Below are 14,359 nucleotides of genomic sequence, written 5' to 3'. Positions count from 1 at the left end.
TCCTCAGCGCGTCGGAATCCGAGGTCAAAGGAAGCCGTCCACAGAAGGAGGCACTTCGTCAACACTGGACCGTCTTATCGAGGAAAAATGCGACCTTTGACCCCCGTCTGTGTCTGTTTAAGTTTAAGGGAAGTGTGAATGACTACAAAAATAACCCGGGCCTGAGCGTTAGCCCAGGGTCCAGCACCTTTCAGTATGAACAGTGATGGGGAAAATGTTAGGCTAAAGGAGAACTTTTCATAATAAACCCCAGAAAAATGCGCGGGAATCGAGTTTTACTTTTGCGAAGGGCACAGACACAACCGTACAGTTGTGAATCACATTACTGCCAAAACCGTAAATTTATGACCCCGCGTGGGCGTCTTCAAAAGCAAGGCGCGGCGTCACCCTAGATACAAGGCACAATGAAAGCTGGAGACTCGCGATCCGAGCCTGTCCGCACTAACATGGGCCTCGATAGCTCTTTGTCCAGTGTGTTTCATTTAAGGCTTTTAGCATCCCCCTCTATTTCCCCCGCAAAATGCCGCGATTGCAAGGCTGGCTTGCAGCAATGACATTCTTCCTCTGAGGACAGCCGTCTCCAGGTCACTGGGAGTTCGCGTTGATGCGTAGGAGAGCCCAGCCCAGTCCTTCCAATCGTAGGGTGCAGTCAGAAAATTCCATTTCCAACCATTGGTGCCCGGTACATGTTCTATTCATGACACACGCGCTATCACTGTCCTTTTTGTTAATCACCACCAACCTCAAAGCAATATTTCACCCTTGCATATAAATGCGCAACCGAAAAATCACAATATAAAAGATTAAAACCAGCGCATTCAGGCTGGGTTGTAGATGCAGCGATTGTATTGTAAGTAAACGGGGGCCTCATCAGGAGAAAATAATGACATCTGACCAGCCAGATGTTTATCATGTGTCTTGCCAACAGTGTTTGTGGTCTGCAATAGGAGAAATTGGTTGGTAGTTGGGGGAGGGTCTGCCTTATTTAATCTGTAAACTGATTCTTGCCCTATTTACATTTAGAGATAACGTTTTAGACCATTGTGTATATCAGGTACGACGATGAAGCACCGAGATACAATGCTATTTGTTGTTGTTATGTGTGATGTAAAAGATTAATACCAGCAATAATACCATTTACGTATGATTTTAGACTCCCTGGTGTAAATTGTATTTCAACTGTGACAATTGTTCTTGCTGAGTCAAACAGATACCAAGAGCACCGCAGGCCATTTGTTGTGTCCCGGGTCACGAGTATTTGTCGCAGCGGGTAAAGGGGAGATGTGTGGCTGGCTCGTCTACTCTCCGTGCTCCAAGTCCACTGCACGTGTGGCAAAGTCTTTTATTAAACAGCACACTTCAGTAATGGACAGTGAATGAAAGGGAAATACAAAGGTGTGTAGGTACTCAGTGACCAAGAGTGTCTTTGTGTTATTGAGAAGTGCTGGCACTCTCCCATCAAAAGTATTGCACGACCCTCACTCAGAGAAATCTCTCTTGGAAGCTGATGCATGTTTTCTACACATAACGGGTAGCAGGCTGCACAGTGGGGAATGAGTGGTAGGCAGGGTGGATTGTTGGGATCTTGTGTGGGGGAGAGTTTTTTTGTCGTTTGTGACAGATCAGAGGGGCCTGAGGACGCGTCGCAGGACGTAGAGTGCGATGAAGGAGGTGGTTGAAGATAGAGTGCTGTGGGATATGGGTGTATTTTTGGCAGGTAGATACGGTTAGCAGCCCCTTAGTATGATGGTTTTATTTAAGTTTTCTGGAGAGGTGCATGAGTGCACAGGGAGAGGATGGAGACAAACAGATTATTATAAGGTCCCAAGTAGAGCAAGGGACAGCGCGATGGATACAAGATAAAGTTAAAGGCAAAAGTGAAACAGATAGGAGAAGGAAAGACACAGCGACTGATGCAGAAGGGGCACAGAGAGCAAAGGGTCTAGGAGTGGTGGATAAAGGCAAAGGCGGTTAGGGGGGATGGGCACAGGGAAGAGAAAATGTACAGAGGAGTGATCCGTAAGGGCACGTGGAGAGGCAAAGACACAGAGGTGTGATGTATAAGGGCAAAGGGAGAGCAAAGACACCGAGGAGTGATATGTAAGGGGTCTGGGAGAGCAGAGACAGACAGGAGTGATATGCAAGGGCACAAGAAGAGGAAAACAAACAGAGGAGTGATATGTAGAGACACTGGGAGAGAAAAAACACACAGTAGTGATATGTAAGGGCACATGGAGAGGCAAAGGCACAGATGAGAGATATGTAAGGACGCGGACAAAGGAAAGACACACAGGAGTGAGATGTAAGGGCACAGGGGGAGCAAAGATACAGATGAGTGATATGTAAGGGCACAGGGAGAGCAAAGACACATATACTGACTAAGCAGCTACCTATGTTATATGACATCTCTTTATTAATGTAATAACTGCACTTTCACAATTGCTTTATTAACCTTCCTGCTTTCTCAAATTTGCTTGAAAATGCACCATTTGTCCACTCTTTTCTGCGTAGGTTGTTCCGGCTCGCTCGCTACGCTCGCTCGTTGCATTAGGACAATAATTTTACGCCCCATTACTTTCAAATGTCACCAGCCGCCACTGAGTTTGGATTTGGTCCAAGGTTTGAGGAATGATTGGCACTACTATACCATGCGGCAGAGGCTAGGGCTCGGGTCAATGGGGTGGTCTCGACGAGCTGGCCGATTCAGAGAGGCACTAGACAGGATTGTCCCCCGTCCCCCCTGCTGTTTTCCCTTATATTGGAGTCGTTGGCCTGTGTAGTCCGTGCAAGGGCTGGGTGGTTTTACAGACAAGTCCCGATTTTTTGAAGAAGAACGCATATCGCTATACGCGGACGATATTTTATTATGTGTCACGGACCCAGCCGAGACACTCCCCAAAATATTGTGGTTTATTTGATATATTTGAGGAATATGGCCTACACGCGGGGTATAGGATTAATTGGAGTAAATCTACCTTGTAACCTGTGGGTGGAGAGGTGGAGCCCCGGACCTGCCCAAGTTGCTTACGATTGTCCATGTAAGGGTTAACCTACATTGGACTCTATATCACTACTGAGGTAGCGAATAACTTAGAGCACAAAATCAAGCGAATCCTTTAAAACTTTCAAGCAGACGTCAAGAGGTGGAGGAAACTCCCTCGGATGATCAAAATGTACAAAATGATTACACTCCCTCAGCTGCTCTATATTTTGCAAAACACCTACTGCAGAAATACCAGAGACCGTGTTTGCAGCCATTGAAAGCGAGCTACGCTTGCTTTTATGGGAGGGGGCACACCTGCAGATAGCGCTACCAACACTGCAGTGCAACCCATACAATGGGGGTCTGGCCCTAGCGGACATCAGGGCCTACTACAAAACGGCACATCTCATTGTAATTAATGAACGGAATCACGCTCCAAAGAGACCACCCCAACGATAGGTTGGAAAGATTACAATTCCGAGACCGCACACACTTACACTATATATATGGCGGTTGAGGCAGTACCTTGCTCTTGCTTGCTACCCAAAGAGTGATGGAAGCATGGAAAAGTGCTGAGAAGCAAATGAAGTGGGATATGAAACCCACGAGGGAGACCCCATTATGAGAGGGCACCAGGCTAGCTGAGATTGGCAAGCTGAAAGGGTTTAGCCATTGAGACCTCATAGGGATTTCCAAACCAGGGAATGTCATAGAAAAAGGCACGTTGGCCCCATTTACCCCGCTTCAAACCACATATCAGCTCCATGACACTCAATCCTATGCCTACCTTCGGCTGCAACATGCCTGGCAGGCGGAGGGGCTAGACGCGGGGACACTGCCGGAATATGCCCCATTAGAAGGCAGACTCTTACAGGAAGAGATCCGGACTCAAGCTATCTCGCTGACATATAAAACACTAATTAATAATATGCCGGACAGACTAGGCCCATTGAGAGCTAAATGGGAACTCACGACTGGCCCGTTAGAAGACATAGATTGGGAGGCTGCCCTCATGCACCCACGCGGAGTGGCAATCAAACTAAGGCTGCGGCTCATACAGTATAAAATACTACACAGGACTTGCTTTGACAGAGCACGACTACATTCTATGGGGAGAGCAGAACACCCAGACTGCCTCAGGTGCCACATGGGGCATACCCTCTGGGAATGCAGCAGGATTCAAACATATTGGAGCAAGATAGTGAGGGAACTCAACAATGTACTGGAATCCCAAATTGAGTTGGAAGCCAGGTTTCTCCTTCTGGGAATCCCCTCAGAGTTGGATTTGCCGAGACAGACTCATGTTGGCTAACTTGGGGCTGGTAGTGGCCAAAACAGACATAGCCAGATATTGACGGGCCCACCAACTTCCAACACTCCAAGAATGGAGGACAAGCTTGGATCTCTATATGGCTGCGTAGAAAGTGACATATGAAGCAAGGGGCTGTCCCCGCAAATTCCGAAAGATATGGGTCCCATGGATAAAATATTATGGATTAGATTTAGTGGCAGAGGGGGCGGAATAGGTCGTGCTGCTAGGGCGATCAGGGAAAGAGTCATGCTCGTTATGCGCTATGACCCATTGTCGATACGTGTAGACAACACACATGCTACTTTAGTTACATGTCTATATGCGTTGCTGGAACCTAACCTCATGCTTTCTTTCAAAGGAACTGTTGATCTATCTTATGCATTGTACCAACTGCTTATTGCCCAGTGCTCACTATGTGTTGTGTATTCATGATTGCTTTGTAAGTTCAAATCACAAAAAACAAATAAAAACATTTCTAAAAATAAATAAATCATGATTTGGATATTATCCAACCAACTGCAGTTTAAGGGCAACTGCAGTTTAAGGGCAGCTTTTCTGTTAAAGACCGGATTATTTTGAACAAATTGAGGAACTAAAAGTATTTAACACTGAAGGTAGATGATAAGGGAGAGCAATTGTTGCCATGTATAAGACTTACGGCCATCGCAGAGCTAATGAACATGTGCCAGATACCAACACACATTTTATATTTAACCACAATCCAATTGTCGGATTCAGTGATCTCCTCAACAAAATTGTGGAACAGGCATATGGTATGAAATGGTTAGATGATGACACATGGATTCTGTTGTCCTACCTTTTCGGTCAATAGTAACATGCTTTGGCGCCACCCTACCCAGCATTGGTAAATATATAGATAACCACCTAAAGTCTATTGTTCAAAAACCAATCTTCTTGCTTAAAATAAACCACACACTTTCTAAACAAACTAACGACCATCACACTACTTTATGGCTCAGCTACCACATTTTGCAAGCTGTGTTACGCAAATGGCTGAGGATATTAGCTGTATGCCATTCTTCCTATATTATTTTAATTCTACTTTTTAAAAAGTACAATTTGAAATTATAATTTACTAAAATAGATATTTTAAAATATTTATCATTTTAAATGTTAGTATGAAAATAAAAGTATGGTTTCTAAATTGTTGTTGATTACAGTGAAGTAATTTTGTTGTGAAATGTTCTGGGCACACTTAAAAGATATATTCGTATTTAGATTCAAGTCAATATGAATAAACAAGTAAATCAAGAAAGTATGTCACATAGCTACCATACTTGAGGGAAGATTCAGGGTACATCAAGTACAACTTTGGTCTGATACAAATTGCTTCCTTTGTCAACATAATTTTGTAAAAAGAGAACAATATTACTCAATGTCTCCAAATAGCATGCTTTTTGCAATCACTTATCAACCCTTCTAAGAGTTATAGAAAACATTTGACAAAACACAAATACCATTTTCAAATGAAAATTCCATCTTGTACTGAGATTACCAGTGCTAACTCTGGAGGTTGTTTTTATCCATAGCCCAACTATTTTGTTAGTGATCAAGTCATTTTCCCCCAAACTCAGCAGATGCGCAACGATTATCTGTCTAATTTTCGATTGAGCTTTTTCCTGGGCAATTTTGAATATAAACTTGCAGAAAAAAATCTGATCTCCCACATATTTGTATTTAAAAGAATAATTTTTTTCTGTTTGTCTTTAAAAAATCTTTTTTTTCTGAGACCGAGCCTTATCAAACGATACCTATTCCCAAACTTCAAATCCTTAATCATGTCTGATAACCCACTTTTGACCTTTTCTAACTCTGTAAAACTATGTTCACAAAAATATGTTTAGCAAAATACATTATGGTTCCCGTGGCCTGATTAGGTGAAAAATAACTAAGCATAATGTGCACTTGCTCCTACGGTGATCACTGGACTCCAGTCACTATATCCAGTTCTGAGCTTTACACCAACAAACCCTTGTATCTTAGTTTGATTAGTTCATTGGAAGCAATTACAACACCCACAATGCATTGTGCTATCAAACAAAAGTCCAGGACTAGAAACAGTATCCTAGGGGGAAAAAACATCTAAGATGGCGGAGTGAGGATCTGAGCCGAAGCAGCATACCAAGAGGCTCGCCCGCCCTCTCTCCCTCTCCTAACGAAACGACTTCAAAAATGCCTGCGACCCTTAATTGAGTATGCTTCTACTTGCTCTAGCATGCATCTAATTCGGAAAAACCAGAAAAATTGAAAAATAAAACCGAAAACTAAAACGTCTACAGACCTGATAAAATCTCCGGTCTCCTACATCCTACATCCTACATCCCGTTTTTGTGGACGCCGCAAACACCGCTACATAGCTATACAGCTACAGGGGAGAGAAATCGAGGCGGCTCTTCATGCTGGAACTCCCGGGGACTACTCGACTCGTGCACCGGATCCTGCAAGGGCTGTTACGGAGCTCGGGGATCAACCGGCTTAGTCTGTATCTCCGGACTGCCTTCCGACCTTTCTCTCCAACTCCCCAGCTGAGCAAGATGCCCGCGAAACAACCTCGCGCAACCCGGCACACAAAACATCTGACCGGAGTCCTTCCAGCTGGAGTTAGTGCCGGAGCCGCCCGGGAAACAGGGGTAACAAACCCAGGGCTCTCCCAGACTGCTGCGACTCATCCCGACATCGAGGAGCTGGCTACTAGCGGCTGTCCCACCACGGAACATGCAACGACGGAAGGGGCGCTCAAACAGGTACTGAGACCACCGATTCTGCTTGTAGACACGCGCTCTAAGGGGGGCAACAAATTGCATGCTACAATTCTGGCTAAGTCCCTGGATAAAAGCGGGGTGGACGTCATGGGCAAAAACAACCAGTTATCCCACATCGTTCAGGACGCTCTTACTGACTCTGAAGGGGTACTTCTATGCAGCAAACAAACTAATAGTACCCAGGGGACCGAGCAATCAAAACAACGATCACCCTCCTTTAGCGACACCTCTCCAGGTCATAACGCGACATCCATCAGCTCTCTGACTAAGCTTTCAGTTATACCCACGCTGCCTGCGTTTGCGCTTGCTCCTGTGTCTGATACTGGGGTTACTGGGGTTACACCAGAATCTACGACAGTTACACGCGGCTCGGGCTTAGCCCTGTCTACGGGCTCACCATCTGCTACTGCATCTACCACTACCCCGCTCGGAGGACCGCAATCTACCATTGCAAACTTATGCCTCATTAAAAATCTTAGCCCTAAGGAAATTATGGTTCCTTCGGACATATTGGCTCACAAGGAAAATAGCGTAACCAACGAACAAGCCCCTCTCAAGCCCCTCTCGAAGACTCCGTTGTCGAGGTCAGCACAGAGGATGAGGATGAGGCCACGTCAGAAGATGACTTAGTGGGAAAACCAATAGATGGGCCCTATGACCCCAAGATAAAACTTCGAGGAGGGAAAGCCCACAAACTTAAAAACAAAGCTCGAGTCAAAAGAGGTCGTAGAACAGTCCTATTAACACGCCCCCTCTTAAATAATACTCTGGATCAAAAAAAGGCTTTCGTGGACAAAAGCCCCCTAAGAAAATGGATTGTAGCAAAGGGTTTAGTCAAGAATCTGTCACAGAGGCTATCAGGTGCTAGCCTAATGGAAACCTTTGAGTCTTCAGATCTGTCTATTTCACTAGCCACGCCTCCTCTCTCGGACACCCTTTGCTCTGTGGAGAACAATGCTCTACCTGCTTCACCTAAATCGCCATCACTAGCAGGGCCGGCATGTCAAGAACCTTCTACGACCTCCTATGAGTGTTCTGATACTATCACCTCTGCTCCTTCTCTATCTCATCAAAAAGAACACTCATGCGCTTCTTCCAAAAGTGCGCCTGTTCCAGAGCTAACCTCAACAGATCCTGCCTCAATAGACACTATACTACAGATTCTGAGAGACCAACGCGCCGAAGCTAAAGAACATTATATCCAACTGAGGGAGGATAACAGCAAAATGCATACCTCATTACAAGATCTTGCCTCCAAACTGGGTGGGATTACCCAAGACATCGTGGGATTACAACAACGTGTGGTTGAGATCGAGGCGGCAAATCTTAATACAACTACAGTAACAGAAAGACACGACACTCAATTGCTGACACTACAATCCAAAGTTGAGGATTTGGAGAACCGACAAAGACGATCCAACCTGAGACTTTTTGGGATTCCGGAGGGGTCTGAGGGGGCCGACCCGAGGTCTTATCTAGTGGGGTTGTTTCAAAGGGCTTTTCCAGACTTAGCAGACTGGGATTGGGACTCGCAAATCCAGCGTGCCCATCGTCTTCCCCTAGCTATGAGAAACAGAAAGAGAGAGAGAGAATCAGCTCCCACGGCCTCTTATAATTTTTTTTGGCAACTTTCTTTTACGCCAAGCTGTCTGGCAGAGAGCTCGTCCTAATGCCCCAGTAACTGTAGGGGAGATATCTTTTTTTGTTCGATCAGACCTGTGCAAGGAAACAATGGACAGGCGCTGGTCGTTACGCAAACTGATAGACCCCATTAAATCTGGGGGGGGCCAGGCTTTCCTACAGGAGCCGGCCCGTCTCAAGGTCATTAAAAATGGTCGTACTCAATTTTTTAATGACGCCAAAGAAGTGGAAGCATACATCTCTAGCTTCGGCACGATCTAGATCCTACAAGGTCTCAGCAAAAATCTTTTTTCTCTTGTCTTTTCTTTTGTAGGATCGTTTTTTTTTTTGTAGAGATTCACTAGGCTTTATGGCGAGCATTGGGGGAGAGGGATTGCGGGGTGGGGGGGGGGCACTCCTGGCTGTCCTGCTTTGCGCGCTGCCCTTTCAGCGGCAGCTGTTACTTAAGGGCGGTTCTTCCCCCTTGGGGGCGAGAATCAGGGTGGGGTGGGTGGTGGGGGGGTTTTGGTGGGCTAAAACTAATAAAAATATGCTTCAGGCTGTGGTGGAAAAATGTTTTGAGGATAAACCAGTGCCGTCCTTTCGGTCACTAAATATGACCTCATATATCAGCAATAACGCATACCTAATGTTACCCGTTTTTAGACTAGAAAAATCAATCATTTACCTATGTATGAAATAAAGATAATGGCTTGGAACGTAGCAGGGCTCAACAGTAAGAACAAGAGAATGCTAATTTCAGAAGAACTTAAGCTACACAACCCTCATCTTGTCTTACTCTCAGAAACACACATTGCCGGCAAAGATAAAAAGTTACTTAAACAACTGGGCTACCAAATTCTGGTCTGTTCCACCTTTGGGCTCTCTACAAGAGGTGTGGCTATCCTCACAGATAAAAGATTTAAATCTGAAACACTGCAGACCTTTCACAGTCAAGACGGAAGACTGGCGATGGTCCAACTCCGCTTTGATAATCATACGTATGTTCTTTGTGTAGTATATGGCTCTAACACGGATGACCCAAGTACCTTTGATCTATTGAATATAAAACTCCTAGGTTGGGACGGAGAACCCATTATTATGGGGATTTTAATTGTATAATGAATTACAAAACAGACAACTTATTCAGGAAGCTTTCACAGGATGCACAAAACTAGGTCATCCATACTCGATATCTGTCGCATCCATAACATCAAGGATGCCTGGCGATACTTAAATCCGACTATACCAGGTTACACTCATTATTCGGCACCACACAGATCTTGCTCTAGGCTGGATATGGCATTAATTAGTGACAATCTTCTAAAACAAAGTACGATGATCCTATGCCCTCGAATTTCTTCAGACCACAACGCAATAATCCTAGCAATCACAATATTACACATCAGGGCTCCTCCTAGACCTTTTTCCTTTCCCAGGAACTTACTCTCAGACGCACAATATCTGTCACAGCTTAAATCACATCTGATCGAATTTCTCCATATCAACATTGAGACTACCTCTTGTTTCATAGTCTGGGATGCATGTAAGGCGTCTATCAGGGGCTTTACCCAAGCTCATATAATCAGGAAAAACACTGAACATAGGGAGCACAAGGCACAGATTATTTCTGAAATCGCATCCCAAGAAGCAATCTTGGCTTCTGCACTTCGACTAAATCTGCCTGGGATTACAGAGATCAGCCTCAAACTCTGCTCACTCAAGAATGAGGCTAAAAAGAAATTTATTCAAAAGAGCAGCGCTAACATGCATAAGTACAAGATCTCACAATATGAAAGCGGAGACAAGATTGGCAAACTTCTCGCCTATAAGGTTGCTGAGGATAGAGCTCATACACGGATCACAAGTATCCGGGGCAGTAACGGTAAAATCTTCAACCAACAGAGAGAAATCGTAGAACAATTTGCTGATTACTATAGCACACTATATACCCCAGAAAGCACTCCCAAAGTGGATGCAATCCAGGATTATGTTGACAAATTCCTAACCAACCCAGAGTCTAACACTATGCAAGAATCGATGTCAGACATTATCACAGAAGCTGAATTACATCAGGCAATAGAACTATTACCAGCAGGGAAGGCTGCAGGGGAGGACACAATCCCTTTGGAGATCTACAAAATTTGCATAGCTGAATTGGGGCCTTTGCTACTGGAGGTTATACAATCAGGTGGGCGCATAGGAAAGGCACCAAAATCATGGAACAGGGCAATAATAATATTTTTCCCAAAGAAGAACAAACCAAAAGAGGAGAGAGGGTCATACCGACCCATATCTTTGATCAATACCGATGCTAAAATATTCGCCAAAATACTAGCTATAAGACTGTCTCCCTTCCTGCCCTTAATTGTTAACCCCCAACAACACGGGTTTATAATAGGGAGGGACACAACAGCACACGTAAATATGGCTATCACGGCATTTGACGTAGCAGAGACAGAATCCACCCCACTCGGCATGATCCTATTAGATGCCGAGAAGGCTTTTGACCGAGTGGGCTGGGACTACCTCTGGTGTGTCTTATCTAAGTTGGGCTTTGGGGGGCAATTCCTACGAGCTATACAGGCTCTGTATGACAACCCAATAGCCTATACATCTTACGGGGGTCTGTCATCCAAAGAGTTTCTAATCTTACGAGGCACTCGCCAGGGCTGCCCTCTCTCGCCTCTTCTATTTGCCCTTTCACTGGAACCATTCCTGCACGCTCTCCAGCTACAAACCCAAATCGTTCCTTTCAGGTCCGGCAACCAAACACTAAAAATAACCGCATATGCCGACGATATCGCGGTTTACTCACAGGACATTGTGGCAGCACTCCAAGGCATAGTTACTGAGGCCGAAAAATTTGGGTCTGTTTCCGGCTATAGGCTTAACTTACAGAAGACTCAAATTATATCCAACTATACCCCCGCTGTCCCGGTTCCGGAGATCTGTAAAAATGCTACTTACTTAGGTGTCAAGTTAACGGCTAAAATCCAAGAAATTAACAACATTAATTACAATGAACTAGTCAAATCCACCATCTCACTCTTAAAAAAATGGCACAGACTACCATTGAATATCATCGGCAGAATTAACTTAATCAAGATGAAGGTGTTGCCCAAATTTATGTACCTATTTCGCTCAATTCCGTTGGCCCTAAACAACCTGTTTTTTAAACAACTAGACGGAGCATTCAGTAGCTTTATATGGGGCTATAAAAAAGCCAGGAGGTCACTGAAATCCTTGAAAAATCACATAAATACGGGAGGGCTTAATTTTCCTAATCTTAAATTATATTTTTGGTCTGCTTTTGTTTTCCGCTTTCGTTCGTTATTAAACCAAGGTGGAACATTTTTTTTTCACTCCTTTATGCTAAAGCAAGACGCTAACCTATTTTTATTACGAGTGAACGACCCCAACTACTTCAAAAGAGTTAAATTTAAGACCGCAAGAGACATTGCAAAGATATGGGCTAACATTCTTATTTTTTGTAAAACTACTTTTTACCACTCAAAACTGTTGCTGTGGGGGAATCCGGGTCTTCCGGAAATTTTCAATGAACATAGTGCTCAAATCTGGTCCAGACGGGGCATTAGGCTTTTAGGGGACCTATATGGCACGCAAGGCTTTCTGGATTTTAATACACTTAAATTGCTTTATGGCCTCTCGGAATCTATGAGATATAAGCACAGACAGATACACGACTACCTGGTGAATAAAAAACGAATATCTAAAACTACAGACTCCGATATCTGGACCCACTTTCACTCCTCAACAATCAAATCAGCAATAAGTGATACTTATAGCTTTTTAACCAATTTCAAACAAAATGATTGCTCTAAATTAGCCGCCAAATGGAGCAGGGTCTTAGACACAAATGTCACTCCGAAAGACATAGAACGCTCCCTATTCAATATTAACAGCAGTGTTCACTCTTCCAGCTTGAGGCTACAGCAATTTAGAACGACTTGCATGCTATATTACACACCAGAAGTCATCTCCAGGTGGTCCCCTAACAACGCCGCAAATGATCATACTAAATGCCCCAAATGCTCGGCCCACGCAGTTGATCTGGCACACATGTTGTTCTCTTGTCCCACTCTTAAGGACTACTGGTCAGACATCCGTAAAGTTCTTGGAACTAGATCAATCCAGCTCCCCTCACTCTCTGCCTCCTTCGTCCTATTAGATATCTATCCCACCCCTTTCTCTCAGGATGCTCTGGCTTCAATCCTCATGTCTTGTGCCAAACTAACTCTTGCCAGAGCTTGGATCTGCCCCGATCCACCATCGGTGTGGGATTGGTGGTCACTAGTAATCGAGATCTACTCAATGGAGGCTTCGTTAGCTAATCTTAGGGGGACCCGCTCCTTGATGAAATTTGAAAAGATTTGGGGTGAATTTATGGACTAGTGTTGCCTTTTTTTTTTTTTTTTTCCTGAGTTTAAATGCGCTTATTTGTCTGGACTTTTCTTCCCTCTTTGTGAACAAACATATGTATTATTGTACGTTTTTCTCATCAGCCTGTTCAATAAAAAATTTAAAAAAAAAAAAAAAAAAAGGACTAGAAACAGTATCCATAATCACCAACTGGAAGGTGGTTATCTTACTCGCCCTGCAGGCTGCCAATCAAATGTCCATGCTTTTTCATCCTGAACAAATTCCAGGGCTTATATTAATTGCAATAGAAATCTAGGAAATGTAAGTACTTATCTGAACTTCATAGAGAACTATATTGGGCATAGGTTTTCCTATAGTGTTTTCCATTAACGCAAACAAAAGCATAACATTTTTAGCCAACTAAATTAACTGGTAGATTTTAAAAACTGAAAACAATTGTTTATAATGATAGTGGCCATAGTAGGAGCTTGTTACAGACACGGTACAGTTGAATGCATGGAGTTTGACTGTCTTTCTAGTAGGAAGTATGACATATAAAGACATGCCTGAATATTTTGACAGTTGACTTTAAGGCATGCATGTAGACATGGAGTGAAAGCTGCTTGTGAACGGCAATAGAGGTAGAGTTAAGAAACAGAGATAGACTAGGACATACATGAAACTAGTAGTAGTTGCCAAATGGCTAAATTTGAACTGCAAATCCATCACAGCAACATGCACAGCTGCATTCAGTTTGAGGCCACACCCTAAGCAAAATTAGTGCATTGCACATTATCCAGCTCAGTTGTGACTTAATGGCAATATAATAAACTATTCAAGTAGCTGAAGTAGTAAGCACCTACCTGCCCTTTGAATGAGTTAGTTAAGTCCAGGTACTCTTCGGCTTTCTTTAATGCGGAAATCACTTTTTCACTATCTACATAAAAACACATACATTAAGTAGTATTATAGCCTGAGTAGAGTTTTTCTTTTCCCACAACTATTAGCCCACTTCCTCTATATTTGGCTTTTTTTAAGGTCTGTGTTAGCCAAGATCGTATGATTTTATTAACATTATTTAAAAGGGGTTTTTAGTCAAACCTAATTCATAGTCTGTATTTGCCTCATTAACATTTTTCTTCCACCCACTGCAGAATGCATCAAGGGGCAGTGCATTACGTCAGCTGTTGGCTGACTTCACTATGACTTATGGTATGCTGCCCATTCATGAAGAGCACATCCACACACAATGTAGCTCCCTTCCGGGTCAGGGAAGTC

At 43.8% G+C, this 14,359-nt stretch overlaps 1 protein-coding gene across 2 annotated transcripts in view; it reads right to left on the bottom strand.

Annotated features, from left to right (window-relative positions):
* NEMF (nuclear export mediator factor) overlaps positions 1–14,359 on the bottom strand; it is a 453,826-nt gene that overhangs the window by 292,961 nt on the left and 146,506 nt on the right. For both annotated transcript variants that reach the window (XM_085627010.1, XM_085627011.1), the window contains exon 8: positions 13,945–14,018. In XM_085627010.1, the coding sequence (XP_085483136.1) occupies positions 13,945–14,018 (74 nt within the window). The remainder of the gene's footprint in view (positions 1–13,944; positions 14,019–14,359) is intronic.

Source organism: Triturus cristatus, chromosome 9, assembly GCF_964204655.1.
Source record: "Triturus cristatus chromosome 9, aTriCri1.1, whole genome shotgun sequence".
Classification (NCBI taxonomy): Eukaryota; Metazoa; Chordata; class Amphibia; order Caudata; family Salamandridae; genus Triturus; species Triturus cristatus.
This window is presented reverse-complemented; position numbering and strand designations above follow the sequence as displayed.